This window comes from Sceloporus occidentalis, unplaced genomic scaffold (assembly GCF_023333645.1).
Source record: "Sceloporus occidentalis isolate IW3139 unplaced genomic scaffold, rSceOcc1.0.p SCAF_22, whole genome shotgun sequence".
Taxonomy (NCBI): Eukaryota; Metazoa; Chordata; class Lepidosauria; order Squamata; family Phrynosomatidae; genus Sceloporus; species Sceloporus occidentalis.
Window position 1 is genome coordinate 5,861,976 of NW_028317002.1, and position 23,537 is coordinate 5,885,512.

The 23,537-nt window shown below is 35.6% G+C and overlaps 1 protein-coding gene across 3 annotated transcripts in view; it reads left to right on the forward strand.

The window, feature by feature from the left end:
* LOC149300928 (autism susceptibility gene 2 protein-like) overlaps positions 1–23,537 on the forward strand; it is a 668,047-nt gene that overhangs the window by 29,384 nt on the left and 615,126 nt on the right. The window contains exon 2 of one of the 3 annotated variants that reach the window (XM_089484559.1): positions 20,020–20,030. The exons of the other annotated variants lie outside the window; for them this stretch is intronic. Coding sequence (XP_089340685.1) covers positions 20,020–20,030 — 11 coding nt within the window. The remainder of the gene's footprint in view (positions 1–20,019; positions 20,031–23,537) is intronic. 3 annotated transcript variants of the gene reach the window in all.

The window sequence follows — 23,537 nt, forward strand, 5'->3', positions numbered from 1 at the left end:
ACCAAAGCATTAAGGATGTTCTGTCGAACTTAATAAATTACAGTCCCTATGGAAAAATGCACAGCGGAGGTGCAAGGCATGTGAACCAGCAGTGTTTCTCATGAACAAAACATAATGTTTAGGTCCAGATATTAGACCTTCATCAAGATGATTTTCTATCATTACTCAAGTCCCGTGAGTGCGCACTTATTTTGGGTTATTTTTTATTGGCTGTGCTGCACCTGGGTGTTAAGAACTTTTGTTTCTGAATTCATACTCAAACTAAGATTTTTAAGTGAAACGTATTGTCATTCCTTTACCAAAGTGCTAGATCATAATAGATTGCTGAAATCATATCTAGAGATATAAGTGTAGATCCACAGCTGTACCAGAGGCTTGCCTGCTGCCCTTTAATGGATTACAGCTTGATGCACAGTCCTTATTTGGATGACTTTTTAAAGCATATTCTAATGATTATTCATATTAAAGAGGGAAGACTGGAAAAGATTCAAGTGAATGTGTGCTAAAATACTACAGTTTATTTAAAAGCCAAAATAAATCCCTTCCATTATTACTAGCATGCTTTTTGTCCTTATTAAAAGGTCGTTCATCTTACTGTTACAGTTTCCTCGTAAGAAACACTGCTGGTTCACCTGCCGTGGACCTTCCCGTTGCGTTTTTCCATTGGGACTGGAATTACCGTAATCCCAGCTGCCACCTGTCCATGCCACTGGCACACAAGCTATCTGTCAATTGTTTTTTAAGTCTATCCTTGTTAGACAGACATAATAAGATCTGTAATCATTTCTAAGACACCATTACTGTGTTCGTAAACAAACCTTCCTCCGGCAGGCATCTTAACCTTGGAGACCTGCATTATTTAAATGTCAGGTGAAAAGTCAGGTGAGATATATTTTATGCTGTAGTTTTACAAATAAATCATTTCAGGCATCACAAGTTATTCTGAAAACAACGATACTGCTAATCTGTTGTTTAAAGCAGAGGTATTGTATCCCAAAACCTATATGTGGCATACCTTTAATGTGATCGCTCTTTTTATATTTGGCAATGTCTGCAATAAAAAATATATATTTGTGCTGTTGTATTAAATACATCCCATATTTAACCCCTTAATGACAAAGCCCGTACATGTCTGGGCTCAAAATGCATTGTTTTCAATGGGTCCTTAAGGGGTTAAAAATGTTATCATGTCATTGATATTTTAAGAGAGAATTACAAAACAATTACAAGATCACCCTTTTTTAAGTACTTCAGAATAATCTTACATATTCCCATATTTTCTCTCCAGATGTCAGGCCTAGTAAGAGCTAAAAAATGACTAATTGTGATGTATCAGCAGGGGACTACTCATTAAGAGGTCATCTGTGACTTCTTGACCATCACCGACAAAACATTTCGCTGCACGTATTGCTGCTACTGTTATGTTTATGCATGAGGGTGTTTGTCTTCTTAGTTTTTTGTTTAAGATTCAAACTTGAATCACCAACTAGCCATATGTTTTCAGATTTTAACTTGAAAACTTAAAAAAAATTGAAGTTGAAAATTGAATTGATGTCATCAGTGTACAGCAGCATTAATTACATTTTTATTACATTTTAATGTAATTTATATATCAGCATATCCGCAAAGTATTGGGAAACACCATTAGTTATAATTCTAATTTACATCATTTATATCATAACTATAAAAGGATCATAATCTCTGCTTGTAAAAGACCACTGTCTATACATATCTCATAATTAATGTGTGGTCAGCTGTAAAAGCTCATAAAGCAGAGACATAACAATATCAAGGTCATGTTTCCCACTGATCTAGTTACGGGAGTTAGGTTTTGACTGCAACTCCACATATGAGACATGATATGATTAAGATTACTACAAAAGGTATAAGTGAAATGGTGGACAGCATTGCATTAGGAATCATAGATAATCCCACTTTCCAGAGTTATATATTGTTTGATGTATTTTGGTCACTTTAGATGCATTTTGGAGATGAAATGCTGATCTTCAATGGTTTGGTGACTCCAACAAGTCCACTATTCAGACCCAAGGACAAGGTTTACTATAAATTAGGTTAATGGCCTTTGAAAAAGTACAATGGTTTATATGGAAAACTACGAGGTGTCAGTTTTAAGAACATTGCTGCCAATATTTTTTGTCATGTGTGTGTTATTTTCACAGTGTTTTCAGTGGCTGAAAACTCCTAGTACTGTACATACTGTATGTCCTGGTTCTGCTTGCACTAAATTTAGTGAGAGGGGATGCTGGGAGACTCCCTACCGACATTTTATGTATCATTACTTTTATTTATTTTTTGTGTATTGATAAGTGTACATTCATTTCATGTTTGGTGATTTTATATAGTCAAGCTTTATAGACACAATTTTCACAGCTAGGCACCCTTGAGAAGTCAACATACAGCCTTGCATGTAATTTAACAGTTGTATTAAAGGGCATTTAATCAAGGTGAGGTATATGGTGATGTCCCATAAGTCAGCAGAATCAGCAGTCTTTTGTTGTGTTCTTTTTGCTTTGGTATTTACTTGCATAAGCATTGATAGATCATCATCCGGATATAACAAACTCCAAAACCCAGACATATAATAAGTAATCATTATTCAGTAAGCTGCAGACAAAGACCAGACACAAAGAGTGTGTGCGGCTAAGTATGGTCACATTTATATTACACTAACTAAATCGAATTTCTCTCTCCTTTTAGGGCATATAGTTATTAATGTGTACTGAAAGGGGAAAAAAGATACCATGGGCTCAAGCATAATGTAGATAATTAGATGGGAAAGGCAGCAACCTGAACTTAATTGCAATTTTACAATGAAACAACACACCAGCTGTTTTCCAAATGATCATGGTTGCTCTGATTCTATTTTTCATTCTGTGATTCCTGTTTAATTTTCTGAATACTTATCCCATCAGTACATAACAAAATATCTTTGACATGCATTTTAGCTTTCATGCCAGGTAATATATATATATATATATATATATATAATGTCAAAAAATAGAGTATTGCAGAGTATGCAGTGATACCTTTTTTATTGGACTAACATAATATTAAAAAGACAAGCTTTCGAGAGTTATCCTCTCTTCATCAGGTCCGAAGCAATACTAATCAACATGATAGAGGTTACAACTTAAAACAAGTGATGGTATAAGAGAAGGGGGGGGGTTGAGTGGGGTGTCGTAAATAATAGGTCTGGAGGTGAGAAATGCAGAGAGGTAGAGAGATAACCCAGGGACAGAACAAATAAATTTAGGGAACCAATAACCACAGTAAAACATCAAAGATAATAACAGGAATTAGACATTGGATGTTTAGATGAAGTTCATATGAAGTTCTGGTAGTGTGTAAGGAAACCAGAATCCACATTAAGTCCCTCTTTTATGGTGTTAAAATGTGTAATCATTTTCATCTCAAATGTTTTTCTTTCCTGAGAGTTTCTGAAATTTCCTTTGAGTACTTTAATTTTTAGGTTTTGGAGGGAGTGATTGTTCTGTGTGAAATGATGTCCTACCGGGGTGCAATATTTTTCTTCCTCATGGTTTTTGATGGAGCTTCGGTGCAGGTTCATTCTAAGGTGCAGCTTAAGCCCAGTTTCTCCAATGTAGCACCCTTTGTCACATGCAGAACGTGTACATGATACAATGTATCCCTGGGTGCCCTATTCTGACTGGCTTCCTAAGTTTTTATCCTCTCACTGATTTCCAAAATTTTAACATGAAGTGAATTTCAGTAGTTAAGGAGCAATTAAAACGGGAAGCAGAAAATAGCGGATGAGAGTCTATCATTGAAGGCACACTTCAGAGAGAGAAAGGAAATAGCTGTGATTTATGGGATCATCTCTTCTCTGCCTCACTTTAAAGGCTTCATTTTACGAGATGCTAAAGAAATGCTGATTGTCACGAGAAACTATTAAAGGCTGCCGAAAATATCAGATGAATGAGCAACAAAGGAAGTTAATTACGAACAGTGATTATTCTGATATAACAATTATTGGATCATTAAATGTTTATGACCTCTTATGCACCTCTCCTGTCTGTTTTATTTTTTTCTAACTAGGGGAAATGTGGCAAAAAGCAAGATAACGGATTTCAAGCCACACAGTAGAACATTTTTTTAATCCTCAATTTTTTTGTTTTTTAGTATTTATTTAGTATTTTGGTGATTTATATATAAATATGTACATAGAAAAGCACAGGTTAAGGTAAGTGGTTAGCCAAGGAATACCACAATTAATATGAATTTTTGGAACATCATATTGGGAGTAACCAATGTATGTTCTTAAACAATGTTAGTGCATACATGTAGATTGTCATGAATGTTTTTTTCATCTGCCCCCAGGCTTGCCACTCTGCCCCAGAAATGCCTTATACACCATATATGCCACTGTGCCCCATGATATGCCTTTTAACCCTCTAAATCCCACTGTGCCCCATGATACGCCTTTTAACCCTCTATATGCCACTGTGCCCCATGATATGCCTTTTGACCCCCTATGTGCCACTCTGCCTTCAGAAATGCCTTATACCCCTATATGCCACTCTGGCATTTAGTGGGTTAAAAGGCATATTATGGGGCAGAGTGGCATATAGGGAGGTAAAAGGCATTTCAGGAGGCAGAGTGGCATTAAAGGGGTTAAAAGGCATTTCACAGAGCACTCTGCTTCCAGAAATGGCCTACACCCCCCCATTTAACACTCCCCCTCCCTCATCCAAACTTACAGGTGCTTCTGAGTTGGGGGGGGGCGCATAACACAGGAGGATCCAGGTCCCCTGCATCTGAGCCCCCGGTGCTTAGTCCGGGCAGCATGTAGAGCTCCACGCGAATCGCGTAGAGCTCTACACGCTGCCCGGACTAAGCACCGGGGACTCAGAAGCAACGGTAAGTTGGGGGGGGGCATAACACAGGAGGATCTAGGTCCCCTGCATCGCTGCGGGGGATCTGGATCTTAGTCTCATAATCAGACCTATTTGAGGTCTTATTATAAGACGACCCTGATTATAAGACGAGGGGTATTTTTCAGAGCATTTGCTCTTGAAAAAACCTCGTCTTATAATCGAGCAAATACGGTAATTTACAGATGATGGATGTGCCTGATAGAAGTGACAGATACTTGAATACCCTATTTTCTTTGTTCTCTGTTACACTAAACCTGCCCAGACATATGTCCAGTTTTTTGGCAACAATTGTCCATACAAGCACACCAATCACCAATTGAGATCTGTGGAAGTCACTGGTTTCTCCCGGGCTTCTATTTATGCTATTTGTGCTATTTCCATTTACTATTATTTATTGATTTAAACAGTGGCATCATATTTTGAAGAGCTATAAAATGCATACCTGCAAACTACCTGCAATATCCCTTATTTGCCTTGGGATTTGTTGCTTCTAAATGTAACTATTTGTGCATTAGTATGTCAAACTTTAAAAGACTTACATTTGTTTCAATTGTTTGAAATTTTTTCATAATTGTTTTTTTCTAATAAAGGATTTAAAAAAAAAAAAGAAGTTATTGTTTCCTGCATGTTAATCTACACACACATACACACTTTGTCATTGATTTGGCATTGTTCAAAAATACATGAGAGTTTTGGACATCACTATTAGGACATCACTATATGTTCCCAATAACATATCACGGTTAAGGACATCACTATAGGTTCCCAAAAAGCATTTACGCTAACTTTACAAAAAATATTTCAATATTCTTTTCAGTAGCTTATACAACTAAAATGATAAAACGTTATAAATGAAAAGGTATTTTTAAAAAATCAATGTTTTCTTAAAGTAGGTCTATTTACAGAAAACACTATGATATAATAACTGATTTAAAAATTAACTTAGAATTTAGTATTTAAGTAAATATTTAAAAAATCCATAATAAAAGATATTTTATAATGGAGAAAAGAAAGTTAGTTGATGAGTGCTTGCAAATTGGCAATTGGTAACCCTAGTGAGCAAGTTTAATTTTAACCCCTTAATGACAAAGCCTGTACATGTACGGGCTCAAAATGCATTGTTTTCAATGGGTTTAGGGACTGCCCATTGTCCTTAAGGGCTTAAACTATGAAAAAGGTAAAATGTGTAGGTACATTGCATTATTTATGGATCACAGTGTCAGCTTGTTGTGATTGTGACCTTTATCTCTATATGCTAATCTGGGAATTTGCTGAGTGTTTGTTAAACATTTTCATTCTTGACATTTTTTATGCATTATAAAAAAAAAGGCAAATCCCAGTAAGTCTGTCCTCCAAGAAGAGCTGAGCTGGCCCTTTATAATGCAAAGTTAAAGTGGTAAAAATGATTTCAAGAACTACATTATCTATGCATTATGCAAGGTCAGCTCCTTTTTTCAGTAGATGCTCACTTTGGTTGGCCCTTCATAATACATAGTGAAATCAGGGTGTCAAAATGGTTTGCTCTCCTTAAATATTCAATAATCTCCTGATTGTAAAACATGCCTAATTATACTTATATTTAATTAGAATAGAAAACTATTTTCTATTAAAAAGTGTCTATTACAAAGCTGCTCTTAGTGCCTAGTGCAAAGTCTTATTATAAAATCAGTTATCAAGAAGAGTCTCTAATATCCAAAACAGTACCTGTGATGCCAATCATAATGAGATATTATGAAAAAAAAAAAGAAAAAAAACTCCATTGCTATGATAACTAATGGTCTATTATTTTCAATCGGTACACAGCTATACATAATAAATCACTTCATTATTTGGAGGGCAGATATGAGAGTTGGTTAACCATGCATCTGAAGGTGACATTGTAGAATGTGTGGATCCTAAAACTACAAAATGTAAAATCTAGAATTTTGCCCATTGAAAATGTTCTTTCTTTTCTGAGTCATATGCGAAGCAGGCATACTGTATAACAATATACAGCTGGGTGAGGTATGCATCACCTGCTAGCGATGGTTATGTTTCCAAAAGCAATATAAACATTATATTGGGGGAAAAGCCATGACCAACCCTAGTTGTAAACTAAGCATGACTTGGTTTCTGGCATATCAGTACTGATACATTAAAATAACCACATCCATTTATCTATGGAAATAAATGGTCTACTGTCCTTGACATTTCATTTCAACTTTATTTAAGCATAAATATTTGAGAAAATGTTCATCACGTAAAGGTAAAAGGAGATGGTTGTGATACTCTGGAAAAGAAAAGTACATAATGTAATTAAGAGAAAACAAAAAGTAGAACCAGGAGAAAGAAAACAAAAAAAGACAGAAGGGGGTCCAGATACAGTGCTCTTTTTTATTGAAAAAAATAATAAATATTGCATTTTGTTCCTTGTGCACAGTAGCCACGATAGGCATGTGCATTCAAACATCAGTTGAGCCATGGGAAAAGTTCTGTTGTATGACAGTAGCAATTTACAAAACAAGTATGACCTCTAGAAAAGGTAATTGGTTGTATGTATTTATTGTCTGTACAGAAGCTTAAAAACATATTTTATTAATGGCCTCATTGCTTTAAAATCTAATTTGGAAGAAGGCTACTGTTTTATCTGAGTATTAAATATTGACATTTAAAAGCCTCAATTAGATGGCATTGTATAACAGAGAAGCTTTGTTTATCTTCCGTAAGAACACTGGTCGATTGAGAGACACAAAGGGACATCATTTATATTTGTCTCAGGTGCCGGTTTGGTCTTCCCAGCTATACAGATAATTGAAACTATTTATTTGGATGTTACATAAACCTGTATTTTGTCTAACCTTGAAACATATATATTTTATTATTATTTGACTAAACAAAACATTAATATCTGAATGACTTGGTACGGTTGCAGTTCATACCCAAAATAGATGGATCTGTTTTCAACATAGTTTCGTCTTTATGAAACTTTAAGGCGATATTACATGCAGCACTGCCCTTTTCTTTTCTTTCCTAGTAAAAAGCTGTCTTAAAAAGCAATGAAAACGTTTATTACTATCACTAAGGATTTGAGTTAGTAGTAGGTGAACAAATGAAGAATGTCACTATATATATTTTATATTATTTTATTATTATATAAATAAATAATATATAATATAATCGGCACTGTCAATAGGCATTAATAGAAGAAAACTTTATTTCTACTTGCAGCACTCCTTACCTATGTGGTCCATAAGTTACTATATGGCTCAGGAAGTGCTTATCAGTTTTATTGTCTGTAACACTGAATATTTAATATAGACTTTTGTAAATATTAAAAAAAAAACCATAATAAAGAGTTATTGCCTTCTGCTACAGTGAACATGTCAGGACTCATATGTATTCCATTATGGAGTGTGTCAGAGAGTCTGATGCTCATTCTTTAATGGAAAGCTGTGATTTTTATGAGGTTATATGAGAAATCAAACTTTGGGGCTTAGTTAAGGATCGTTGCTTTGCCAGAGCCAAAAGCTGATTTATTCAGCAGCAGTAAAACATTTTTAAGCGTTCATCGAATCACGATTCCATGTTATATATGTCATTGAATATAAATGCTCACAAAGTCAGTTTTGAAATCCTTCTAATGCCAGTTTTGTGATCATATTTAAATCGACAAATCCTGTTCTAGCCGTGTCAATGCTGATATGGAAGATTTAAGTACAGATGTAGTCTGTAATTTCTTGGCACACACTAGAAAAAAAAGACAAACAAACAGTTATAAATTGATCGTGAATGTTGCTAAATGTGGAATGTTTCCCCGTTAGAATAAAAAAAGGAAATAATAAGTAATGTTATTACATTCAGTGATTTAGGGAAACTCTATACCATTTAGAAGAGCACAATGAAACATTTTTGGGTTTTTTCCCCGAAAAGTAATCTTTTTACAGATAACAAAGCTATATTCTCTGTATTAATATTTTTGCTTGCTCAAACCCTTAACACAACCACACTTTCTCCTGCCTCCTATAAATCTCAGTATTGGGAGCGCTCGCAGTTATCCCAATTATGTGGCATTAAGACTAATGAGTTCTGTAATTATTTACTAGCAGGCAACATTGCTGGATTATTTTTAAGAGCAAAACTGCCAAATTCTACTGATTCGATGAATATTTTAAACACACATAAATGAAAGACTACTTATTCAATAGTAACACTGCATATGTTGTCAGCTTTTCTAAATAAGCCAATACACAAAATGTCTTATTACTAGGGAGACCTAGAGAGCTGAAATTATCCATACAATGGATTACTCATAGTTATAAATCTGGATTCAGTAAACTGAATTTCTAATTGTTTTGTCTCTCTATTAATACTGAAAAGTACTTTGTAAAATTGGTTAGCTATAATTATGAGTAAAGCAAAAAACACCCTATATGGAGAATTATTTTATTGTTTTGGTATTTCATGTATTATAGTTTAAGGTTAAATATAGGATGCTATTTTGAGATGATTATCGGGGGGGTTAAATATAAAAAGAGCTCCTGGTGCCACTAGTTATAACAAGCAAAGGAATTATAACAAGCAAAGGAACATTCCTACCAAAAAGAGCTTTCCAATTACAGTGGATATAAAAAGTCTACACGCCCCTTTTAAAATGTCAGGTTCTTGTAATGTTAGAGAATGAGACAAAGATAAACCATGTCAGAACTTTTTCCACCTTTAATGTGACCTATAACATGAACAATTCAATTCTAAAACAAACTGAAATCTTTGAGGGGGGTTTTTTAAAAAACCTCACAATAACCTGGTTGCATAAGTGTGCACACCCTCCTATAACTGGGGTTGTGGCTGTGTTCAGACTTAACCAATCACATTCAAACTCATGTTAAATAGAAGTCATTACACACCTGCCATGATTTAACGTGACTCTGATTAATCACAAAGTTCAGCTGTTCTAGTAGGATTTACCTGACATTTGTTTAGTTGCATCTCAGAGCAAAAGCCATGGTCCGCAGAGAGCTTCCAAAGCATCAGAGGGATCTCATTGTTGAAAGATATCAGTCAGTTGAAGGGTATAAAATAATTTCCAAAGCATTATATATACCATGGAACACAGTAAAGACAGTCAACATCAAGTGGCGATAATATGGCACAACAAAAACATTACAAAGAACTGGACGTTCCTCCAAAATTGATGAAAAGAAGAGAAGAAAACTGGTCAGGGAGGCTTACAAAAGGCCTACTGCAACATTAAAGGAACTGCAGGAAGTTATGGCAAGTACTGGCTGTGTGCTACATGCGACAACAATCTCCCGTATTCTTCATATGAATGGGCTATGGGGTAGGGTGGCAAGACGGAGGCCTTTTCTTACAAAGAAAAACATCCAAGCCCGGCTGAAGTTTACAAAAACAGTTCCAAATACCAGGCAATTTTGGCACAAAACCTTAAGACATCCATTAGGAAGATGAAGAGGAAGTTCACCTTTCAGCACGACAACAACCCAAAGCCCACATCCAAATCCACAAAAGCATGGCTTCACCAGAAGAAGATTAACGTTTTGGAATGGCCCAGCCAGAGCCCGGACCTGAATCCAATTGAACATCTGTGGGGTGATCTGAAGAGGGCTGTGCACAGGAGATGTCTTCACAATATGACAGATTTGGAGCACTTTTTGCAAAGAAGAGAAATATTGCCACGTCAAAATGTGCCATTCTAATAGACTCCTACCCAAGACTGATTGCTGTAATAAAACCAAAATGTGCTTCAACAAAGTATTTCAGCTTGTTTTGCAATTGAATTGTTCACGTTATAGGTCACATTAAAGCTGGAAAAAGTTCTGACATGATTTATCTTTGGCTAATTGTTTAAAATCACAAGAACCTGGCATTTTAACCGGGTGTGTAAACTTTTTATATCCACTGTATATCCGCCTATATAAGTGTTGGCCAACATAGCATCTGAAACTAAGTGTCTCTTTATAAGTAAAGTCCAATTTTGAAACCCACGTTCCACTGTACCTCTTTCCCCCCTGGAAGCCCCAAATGTTTCATGGGTATGAGATCAGCCTTAGTTAGTCAAATATAAAGAATACAAATATTTCACACAAATCCAATGGGTCAGCAACACTGCACATCCACAAATCATCCACCTAATCCATACCAATGGGTGAGTATAAATTATTATTTATTCAGCCTTTAATAAATAGCAGGACAACAAACTGGACACGCTTAACCTAATCAGTCCAGATCATTGTTCTCTAGCTGAGACCAACATTGTAGCCATGGTTTCAAGTGGTTTTCTAGAATCTCAGAATTGCCACCTGGCCACCTATACTATACAGTCAAAAGCACTGTTGTTTAGTTGAAATACCCTTACTAGTTTGTTTCCTTGGACTTATGCAGAGCATAGTTCCTAGCCAAAAAAGTCCATATCGTTATCTTCAGCAAATCCAACTTACTAGTATGGAATGCAGGGTACATTTAGGGTTTTTAAATAAAGCATTATAAGCATTCTTCAGTCTGTAAGTGCTTTTATAATGAGTGTGTGTGAAGAGTTTAATGGGAGCAGATTGCTTTTCATGACATTATAGAGTGACTAATTGTGACAGTGTTGAGCAGAAATATGTTAACGTTTGCTACACAGACACACTGCTGAATTTAGGTAAATGCTTTGATGGCTGCAACATAATAAGCAATGAAAGAAATAGATAAACAAGAGATGTGGGGGGGTTGTTTAGGAAGAGCCTGTGCATTTAAATCTGATCTTCGCTTTTCCAAAATTCTTCATTTTACAGTTAAGTATGCCAAATAAATCAATGTAACCTTTTCTGTTGCGGTTTAAAAAATAAGTAATAAATACATTTTAAGGAACCCACCGTATGTCTATGGCATGGAAGAAGCCATCATCATTCCTCCTCATTAAGTAATTGCCCCTTGCAAATTATGAATTAGAGCGAACGGAAAATGTATGGGGCGCAGGTGCATATAAAGGGAAAAAAAGAAACAACACAATATAGTGTAGATGGTACGTCCAATATGGTGATCAAGTGGTATATTGCACTCACAAATAAAGGAGGTGATTCCAACCCATCAGTATGGACTATGTAAAAGCTTTAATGTTCTTCATATGAAAATCTAAAAGACAAACTTAAAATAGTGCAGTATCGCAAGGTAAAATATAGGTATACCAGTAAGAATGCACTCACAATTTTTCAATGTGTCACAGAGATCGCTGATTATTGCTGATATTTGCTGATATCTTCACCAATTGATTTCCTGAAGAAGCCCAAGGGGCGAAACGCGTTGAAAGACTCAATCGGACTTCACTATACTTCACATTTTGGTGGACTTTTATACCAAACGCCTGCAAATGCATATTTTGTGCATGAAAAATTGTGAGTGCATTCTTACTGGTATACCTGTATTTTACCTTGAGATACTGCACTATTTTAAGTTTGTCTTTTAGATTTTCATATGAAGAACATTAAAGCTTTTGCATAGTCCATACTGATGGGTTGGAATCACCTTCTTTATTTGTGAGTGCAATATACCACTTGATCACCATATTGGACATACCATCTACACTATATTGTGTTGTTTCTTTTTTTCCCCTTTATATGCACCTGCGCCCCATACATTTTCCGTTCGCTTGTATTCTTACACTTTGAGGAAGAGTGTCGTTTGGGTAGCTGCGGTCCATATTTGGGAAGTACTATTTAGTTTATTATTTTACTTATTATTCACTATATTTCACCATAGTAGCACGTATTTTTGTTTTTTTTCATGGCGACATTATGAATTAGACATGGACTCACACATGTCCAGTTACATATTACACCATATAGGAAGGTGTCTATTCTGACTCAAGGTCATCATTGTCCTCCAGTTGGATATGGCTTAATCAGCTGGGTGAGCCAAAGAAAGATCTACAGGGCAGACAATTAACCGTACACCAGTCTTGCCACCATTTTGTCACGAGTCTCAGCTTCCCCAGCTTTATTATTATGTTTTACTAAATAAATAATCTTGCTATTTTTCACAACACTGGGGAGATGCTATAGTTTAACTGAATTATTTATTCTAAATCTAAATGAAACCAGTAGCCCAATCATATAATAAAGCATAGTAGATACCTGTTTCCATGTCTCATAAGAATGCCCGCCTCAGTAATTTTGTAAATGTATTTGTACTTTTGATAAAAGCAAAAGAATGTATCCCACAATAACAATATATCTGGTTCAGATTGAATAAGGCATGATTTAAAGATGTTGTTCCACAAAGAGAAAACTCTTTACCTAATGTTTCAGTTTTTCCTAGTCTGCCAATTCTAGTTTTGTCAGACCCTTTGAATATATGTATTGTAATGCTGCCTAAATTGGTGGCTCTATATAAATATAATAATAATAATAATAATAATAATAATAATAATAATTACACTCTCAGGTATGTTAGGAAAACACACCATAGCATCACCATAGCATCATTTTTTTCATTGTGTACACCTACATTAAAAAAAGAAAATGTAAGATTATGGGACTGTATCTTCTAGTTTAATGTTACAAAATGTAACGTTAATGACTTATTTTGGTGTCGTCCTCTGGTTTGAAATCAATAAATGCGTTTTTTTTATCTATTTCTTTTCTTTATTATGGATCAGATTGAGTTACCATGCTGATCTTTTATCAAATTGAACTAAAATTACTTGGAAGAATTTCATTTTGGGTCTTTATTCTCAGCACAGAGGTTTAGATAAAAGGACTGGACTAAAATGAGCAGAACATACCTAGGCAACTCTTGATTAGATTAGATTAAATCGGAATGGTTAAAGCGTCTGGAGCTTGCACTGTGTAAAGTACATAATAATGGCTTTGATAGTACCTTAAATCCTATTAGATCTGTTAATCTTATTGGAGAACACATTCCAGGTCTGCATAAACTGCCTTGCTTTAATACTCTCTCGCTGTCTGCCTAATCCATTAAGGTGAGCGAAGGCTGAAAGTATAAGAGACCTGCTCTAAATTGAAACATTTACAAAGTGAGTTTCATCTTTGCCTCTAGCCAGTCCAGAGAAAGCCCTGGAAATGCATTTAGTTGAATGCCATAGACCATATTTACACCGGTATCCTAGACTGAGGCACACAGTACATAGTGCCTCTTAATTGGTTTCAGAGCACACTTTATGGAGAATAATTTATGATATTATTTTAACAATATTGTACAATATAATTACCACTATCGTAAATTACAGTTTTAGGTTAATTTAGCAATTAGGTTTTAACTGGAGTGGGAATATATATAATACATAAAATGGTAGTTTATTGCAAATCTTTTCTTGTAAATCATTATTATCAATGCATACCACATTAGATAATACACAACATTAAGGATGAAAGAAACATTGATTTACATGAAGTCACAGAATGCCAATTTCCATATTTATAAGTGGGTCAGACACGATAACTGTGACTCACCTAAATTAGCACTCGATTTTATACTCATTACTCTTAAAGGTTAGGTTTTTACATGCTTTCCAAGTACTTAACGGAAAAATTGGTGCAAAAAAATGAAGTTTTAATTTAAATCTAAAATGTTTCATAGTTTCTAACACCAATGATCATGTATGTAGAAACCCTAATATATACATTTACCAAAATGCAAACTGCAATCAGTTCCAGCTGTATCTTTGTAGATGTCTTACAAGGCAACTCATTTATCGATTGTAATTTAATGTCATTTTAAATAGAGGAATAAACTGAAATTGATATTTACACACTATTTTGATCTAGTAGGGTATCATGCAAAAAAAACCCATCCCCTTGACACCTATAATTATAACAGCATTATTCCTTCGGCATACTTTACAATGGATTTTTTTTACTTGTCAAGTTCGTCTTTAGTAAATATATCCCCATATCTGACACAGGCCTGCAACCTTTATTTTTGGTTATCACAGGCCTGTTGTAGGAGTGAATGAAGAAGTTGTTGGTTAAGACCTTTGCAGATATGGAGTTGAGTGAACTACATCCTCAAAGATTCATTGCACACATTAATGTGTGCATGCATGGGACTATAAGCTAATTACTTATACTATGCAGTGCTACAGTTTCCCCCTTAGCACTGTGTGTTTGCTGATTTTATGTGTGAAGGAAATTCATCTAGAATAATAAATATTTTATAGGGTCACAGCAACTTCTGTTACTGTGACCCAATAAAATATTTATTATTTAGATTTAGACTTATTCCAAGTTACATTTGCAATAAAATAAAGTTGGTAAAGTACAGATGCTAAATCCTTAAAACTTATTTTAGAGACTGTTCTGGCTAAAGATATTCACAAACGTTATCTATTTTTAACAAAGCAGAACATAGGGTCATTTGAATTTCACTGTTTGTGCCAAAATCCAAAGCAAATTACTCTGTTTGGGGGTTTACAATCTATGACGATTAACAGAAATACTACCTGAACTACCGGCCAATCAAAGATTAAAAAAATATTTTAAAAATGTTCTATTAAACAAAATGAACTCTTTTGTGCTCTAACATGTTCACCTACCACAACTTCTACCTTGGGCAATTAAACCAGCAACTTAAATATTTCATAAAAGTTGAGTTAGTATACAATACACTGCAAATTACGGTCTGCACATAATCATATTTAAACTTCATCACCAAAAAGATAAATACATTTTTTTAAATGCTTCCAGTATGTGTGTCTCCCAGTCAAGCTGACGTTAGTAAATATGTACAGAAGGTTACTGATATTGTCAAACTCCTGTTTATGTGACTTTCTCACTCGATGCGGTGTTTGCAAACACTGTACCATGTACCTTCTCGTAATTTCATGAATTTTGGAAGACTATTTTTAGGCAATAACCTTTGTAACATCTTCCTAATTTGTGCAGTAATTATTATGTTTGTTTATAAAATAAAGCAAAATATTAATGATTGCTGTACACATACAAATATAAAGAGAGACTTTTCAACAGAAGCCTTGTTTAGAACTTATGATATAAATAATATAATGGATTCTGGCGCACCCTGGGTATTTTAGGCGCACACAGAAGGTGGTTATATCACTAGGGATTGCTATTAATATAAACTACTATTTCACAATACATTCTGTATATTGTCAGTCTTTTTTTTTTGGCCATTTTCCTAATTCCTACATTTTACAGTTGATTATATTACAAAAATATTGATATTACTGTTTACATATTAATATAATATGTTTTATAAATACAAATATAAGTGCAAACTTAATTATGCTAATTAAAGCAAATAAACAAGGCAGCTAATCACGATGAGGTGGTTATTATGGGGGACTTTAACTATCCCGACATAAACTGGGAAACCGAGACCTGTGAATCTCATAAAGGAAACCGGTTTCTGACTATAAGTAAGGATAATTATCTGTCCCAAATGGTACAGGACCCGACCAGAGGGGGCGCCCTACTGGACTTAATATTAACCAACAGACCTGACAGAGTAACTAATGTGCAGGTCAGGGGACATCTAGGAAATAGTGATCACAATATGATGCATTATAACTTGTCCTTCAATAAGGGAACTCTTAGAGGAGCCACAAGAACTATGCACTTTAGGAGGGCAAAGTTTGATCAACTAAGAGAAGCCCTTAACACTGTAAATTGGGAAAATGTCCTCAAAAACAAGAGTACAGACGCTCAATGGGAGATTTTTAAGAATATCTTAAATTCTCACTGTGAAAGGTACATACCGTATGGGAATAAAAGAGTCAGGAACAAGAGAAAACCAATGTGGATAAATAAAAATGTAAAGGGGGCAATAAATGGCAAAAAAAAGGCATTTAAGCTACTAAAACAGGAAGGCAGTGAGGAAGCACTAAAAAGCTATCGGGAAAAAAATAAAATATGTAAAAATCAGATAAAAGCAGCAAAATTGGAGACAGAAAGACTCATTGCCAAAGAGAGTAAAACAAACCCCAAAATGTTCTTTAACTATATAAATAGTAAAAAGGTTAACAATGAAAGCGTTGGCCCCTTAAAAAGTAATGAGGGAGAAGTTATAGACGGGGATCAGGAAAAAGCTAATCTATTAAATATATTCTTCTCTGCTGTATTCACAGAGGAAAATGAAATGCCAGGTAATATACAGCAGGATGAGATAAATGCCCCAGTACATGTCGCCTGTCTAACCCAGGAAGAAGTGCAGTGCCGCCTAAAAAAAATCAAAATAGACAAATCACCAGGTCCAGATGGCATTCACCCCCGCGTTCTAAGGGAGTTAAGTAATGTAATAGACAGACCCCTATTTCTAATATTCAAGGACTCTATAGTGACAGGGTCTGTTCCCCAGGACTGGCGCATAGCAAATGTTGTGCCAATATTCAAAAAGGGGACAAAAAGTGACCCGGGGAATTATAGGCCTGTTAGTTTAACTTCTGTTGTGTGTAAACTGTTTGAGGGGTTCCTAAGAGATGCTATTTTGGAGTATCTCAATGAAAATAAGTGTATGACTCCATATCAGCATGGGTTTACAAGGGATCGGTCCTGTCAAACTAACCTGATCAGCTTTTATGAGGAGGTGAGCTCAAGACTGGATCGGGGTGAATCGCTGGATGTCGTATATCTTGATTTTTCCAAAGCATTTGATACGGTGCCACATAAAAGGCTCGTACATAAAATGAGAATGCTTGGGCTGGGGGAGAATGTGTGTATGTGGGTAAGTAACTGGCTCAGTGATAGGAAACAGAGGGTGGTTATTAATGGTACATACTCTGAGTGGGTGACTGTTGCTAGTGGGGTACCACAGGGGTCAGTTTTGGGTCCTATTCTTTTTAATATATTTATTAATGACCTTGTAGAGGGATTGCATAGTAAAGTATCAATCTTTGCAGACGATACTAAGCTCTGTAACGTGGTTAACACAATAGAGGACAGCGCACGATTACAAATGGATCTGCATAGGTTGGAGGCTTGGGCTGGGATGTGGCAGATGAGGTTCAACACAGATAAATGTAAGGTTATGCACATGGGGAAGAAAAATCCAGGCTGGGAATATGTATTAAATGGGAAAACACTGGGGACGACTGACATGGAAAAGGACTTAGGAGTTTTAGTTAACAGTAAATTTACCTGTAGCGACCAGTGTCAGGCAGCTGCTGCTAAGGCAAATAAAATCATGGGGTGCATCAAAAGGGGCATAGATGCCCACGACAAGGAAATAATTCTACCCCTGTACAAGTCACTAGTCAGACCACACATGGAATACTGTGTACAGTACTGGGCACCAGTGTACAAGAAAGATATAGTGGAGCTGGAGAGGGTTCAAAGACGGGCAACCAGAGTAATAAGGGGAATGGGAGGACTACAGTACCCAGAAAGATTATCAGAATTGGGGTTATTTAGTTTGGAAAAAAGACGGCTTAGGGGGGACTTAATAACTATGTATAAATATATAAGGGGACAGTACAGAGATCACTCCCAGGACCTATTTATACCCAGGACTGTATCTATAACAAGGGGACATCCTCTACGGCTGGAGGAAAGAAGGTTTCTACACCAGCACAGACGGGGGTTCTTTACAGTAAGAGCGGTGAGATTATGGAACTCTCTGCCAGAGGAAGTGGTGATGGTAAACTCAATAAAAGAGTTCAAAAGGAGCCTGGACGTGTTTCTTGAAAGCAATAATATTACAAGTTATGGATATTAGATTAATAGGGACAGAACGTTGATCCAGGGATTTATTCTGATTGCCATATTTGGAGTCGGGAAGGAATTTTCCCCCTGGTATGGGGCAATTGGCATCTGCTTCATAAGGGTTTTTTGCCTTCCTCTGGATCAACACAGTAGGGACACAATATGTATATAGGTTGAACTTGATGGACTTTGGTCTTTTTTCAACCTTATGAACTATGTTACTATGTTACTATGTTACTATGCTTGTTTAGGGCATAGAGAACACTTAAGCCAGCTGGTTTAACTTTGTTCATATTGTACATAAAATCAATTTAGCAAAAAAACCACCAAAAAAAAAATATATATATAAAATGATGCAGAGAAAAACTAGTGAGTTTAATAAGAATATGAAGACTATTTAAATTTTATTGAAAACCTAGCAAAGTAATCCCATTTGCATTACATAAAATGTTTGTCAAAATGGGATACAATCACTAAGCTGATCAAAAAAAACATTGTTAAATATTTGTATATGAAAATTAGTATGCAGGCATTCCAAAATGCCATAGTCTTTGTTTCAAACTCCAGAATTCCATCAAAGATAAACAGAAAAATATGTGTAGGGTACATAGTTTTACATACTTAATTAAGCTAAAAACACTAAGGAGTGCCAGGACTGCCCACAGACGTTCACGCTGCTGTCAAGGGGCTTTCCCGCTGATGTCAGGGGGCACTAGGAAACACCCCCATTTAAAGGGAAAATGGGCAGAAAGTGGGCCCTGTCAAGACCCTGCTCCAGCGACTCAGAGGATTCGGGTGTTGAGCCGGGGAGCCAAAGTGATGCTTCTCCCGAAGTTCTCCGTGTCAAACCCTGAGCAAAAAGCTCTGAATAGTCTTCCTATTCGTGGGGGGTCTGGCCTTGCTTTCGTGTCTTTTTACAAACCTCGGAAGTACATACTAAATACACATACATACCAAAACATTCTGAGCTTTTGGAAAACTCAAGGAAGAAAGAGACATTTGGGAGGTATGCTAAACTGAATTCATGACGATTTGAGTTATGAAGATTTCTTCCTCTGATCTGATAAAATAATACCTAACTTCCAGATAAAAAATACATGTAAAAGCTATGTAGGTAACAATTGCACCCATAACATACTGGTATGGCAGGTGCACATCATGGGTTGTTTATTGTAAAGGTCTTGGATGAGACTCAACATTCGCCAGTGTCCATCTTTCAGATCACTTTTTTTTTGGTTTAGGTGTGCAATTCACAAATGATCTATTACCAGCAAGCTTACATCTTAGCATCATTTCATTTGACAAGGCAATTCAGTCACCTCTGAATACTTTCTTTGCAAAATAGATCAGCATTAATATTGTATGTCTTCTTTATACTGGACAAGGAGTGGATATAATCTAATATAAATGCAATATTTACATTTACTATTATAGAATATTTACTATTATAGAAAAATATCACGTTTTTTACGTAATATTTATACTTAATATCTCTTGACTGTTATCTGTTCTGCTTTCCATTGTAAGTGAATGGTACATAAATACTGCCGCAATATTTTGAATGAGTATAAGTGAATTAATCCACTTTACATGAATAAAGGTCAAAGTATGTACTTCATTCCACTTTATCACAGTTTATCTAGGGAGATTTCCCATTTACATCTTTCAATGAGCTTTTAATATACGCAAGGATTTAATGACCCTTACAGCAATGCCAATCAACATATGCAAATCAGCATTTTATGGTTATAGCTACAGAATGCCACATTTACATATTTTGCGTTTGAATATAGACAATGCAACCTGCTGGATTGTATGAAATAACCTTGCCTGATCTGCCTGCACCTTTTCATAACACTCTAATCATTTGCCTAATTATTTGGTGCCCAATTACAAATATGTTCCAGATCTAGAAGGCTTAAGCGTGTGGTGGGACAGTCAATCATGGTTTTCATGTGCTCAGCTAAAAAAATTAAAGCTCTCCAGTGTCCTTCTACCAAAAAATAATGAAAAAAAATCTAATAAACACTGCATGTAAGCAGACCTGTCAAGCAACCTTTAAATAGCTCAGTCTACTTAAGCCTGACCTGGACTAGACTCACTAGGCTAAATGTCTACTACCTTACCCCTGTCAGACACAGCTAAGCCAGGCTCAGGAAGAATCTCCCAGAGACAATACATACAAATCCAGTCCACACTTGGCTCAAAGATCTTCCTTGGATGCCTCTAATTGCCCTGGGAGGACAGGGAAACTTCTTCTCTAAGAAGAAGATAGTCTCATGACCCTGACACCCCTACTATAGAAGAATGTGAGTAATTTAATATGCATTCTTGTAACAATTAAGCACTACTGACACATAATTTGCAACCTCCTTCTTCCTCAATGATCCAATATATCTTGCCACTGGTTACCTGCTTGCTTAATCAGTTGCAGGAAAGTGCATTTACAAAATGGAGTACATGACGATTTAAAGATACCACGCAGCTATCATATGCATTAAAGTACATATGATGGCTGAATTATTCCTTTAAATGTCTATTTCCTGCACCTGTCCCAGGCTTCATCAAAGTCTTAGACTGGATAGTCAATATATATATATATATATATATATATATATATATATATATATATATATATATATATATATACATACACATGACTATCTCCAAGAAGCTAAGCTTTTCAGAGCTAAACAAAGCAACACTTCCATTAAAGAATGGTTTGGATAGTACTTTTATTGTTTTTCCTCTTTATACTGCTAAGGTAATTTTGCGTTTATTAAATATTCAACAAAGAATTCACGCTTAGCTTGCTTTCAAATAAAAGTGTATCAAACACCAGATCAAACAGGTCGTAATATGAGATGTACCAGGAACACTTGAAATTTTTTGTCTGAGCCATTTTGTATCACTTTAAAGGAATCCTTTTTTTTCTCTCGCTATAATAAAGTGGGTGTCGGTTTACTTGCAGAGTGCGAACAACTTGGAATTAGTGTTCATGCTCGTTATACATGCTTGTAAACTTCAACAGATGGATTTTCGGGATTTTAGCCTGCTGTAATCACACAGTTTTGAATTCTTTGAACTAGGACTATCGTGTTTGTCCACAGAGAAACAGACACTATTAAATACACTGTAAAACACAACATACAGAAAAATATTCTGTTTATTGACCAAATCGTGCTATTGAAGTTCCTTTACCAATTGTTTTTTAATATACAGTACTGTGGAAAAGTTTTAGGCAGGTGTGAAAAAAAAAGATGCAAGTTAGGAATGCTTTTACAATAGACATTTTCAATAGAGATGTCTTTATAATTTAACAAAATGCAAAGTAAGTGAACAGAAGAAAATTCTAAATCATATCATTATTTGCTCTAGCCACCCTTTGCCATGACAACAGCATCAATTCTTCTAAGTACACTTGCATATAATAGTTTAAGGAACCCGCCAGGTAGGTTGTTCCAAACATCTTGGAGAACTAACCACAGCTCTTCTCTGGATTTTGGCAGGCTCAGTTTCTTATGTCTCTCTTCATGTAATCCCAGACAGACCTGAAGATGTTGAGATCGGGGCTCTGTAGGGGGGCATACAAATACATCCAGGACTCCTTGTTCCTCTTTATTCTGAAGATAGTTGTTAATTACTTTGGCTGTATGTTTGGTGTCATTGACATGCTGCAGAATAAACTTGGGGGAAATCAGATAATGAATGAGTATCTGCCTGTACTTCTTAGCATTGAGGAGACCATTAATTCTGCAGCCCAAAACTTACAAGGAACCTCCACCATTCTTCACTGTTGCCTGCAAACACTAATTTTTGTAGAACTCTCCAGTCCTTTGGTGAACAAACTGCAGCCAAACATTTCAAATTTTAACTTATCAGTCCAGATCACCTCCTGCTATTTTCCTGGACCCCAGTTTCTGTTTTACCTTTATAGTTGAGTCGCTTGGCCTTGTTTCCACATCAGAAGTATGGGTTTTTGGCTGCAATTCTTCCATGAAGACCAATTCTATCCAGACTTCCCTAGATAGTAGTGTTCCAGGATCCCACTGTTTTCTGCCAACGCAGAACTCGTGGCACTGCTGGACATCTTCTGAAGGGAAGTAAGCATGATGTGTCTTTAATCGGCTGCACTGAGTTTTCTTGGCCAACCAACGTGTCTTTGGTCTAAATTGGCCTTTTCTTTGTGCTTCTTGAAAAAAGCTTTCACAGAACATCTGGGAAGCTCTGTCTGCTTGAGAGAGCCCTTGCTGATGCATAATACTTTGTGTCTTGTTGCTTTACTCTGTCTTTCCCTGGGTATGACTTTTGAAACCATCTCCAGCAACCTAACGTTTTTAGTGAGTTTAGCTGTTCCTCCTGCACAGCCTTTTCTTTTTCAGTTAATAATTGAATTCAACCTACATATTACATTGATGATTTAATTTAATTTTTTCATCTGTTCACTCATTTATCATTTTGTAAAATGCTAAAAATAATTTCTTACTTTAGAACATTTTGTCACATCTGCCTAAAACTTTCGCACAGTGTTTTTTACCTTGCTAAATGAAATGGCAATATGCAGTTGAGTGTACCCTGCTAACAGTATATTCTGTCCTCTCATAGAATCAAAATAAAATGGTATAGGTTAGAACAGTTTTAAAAATGTAGTTGATTAAAAGTTAACATGAATTTCTTTATTATGCAAGAAAATTATAAATACAGGTTGGTATCAGAAACAGATGGACTACCAGTTAATAACACAGTGTGTATATTTTTTTGTGACGTGTTAGCATTCATTAAAGTGAAGTAAGAGGGATATGCCTTCATCTATTAAACCAATAAAGCTGGCAAGAATCCAAAGGAGTCTTACTGAATTAATTGTTTTATAATTGTTTTAATTAAAATGGTTTGGTATAAGCGTATCCTTAATGTTTAAATTTCAAAAAAGAATTGTTGCACAAATGAGACATTAATATTTTATATTAAG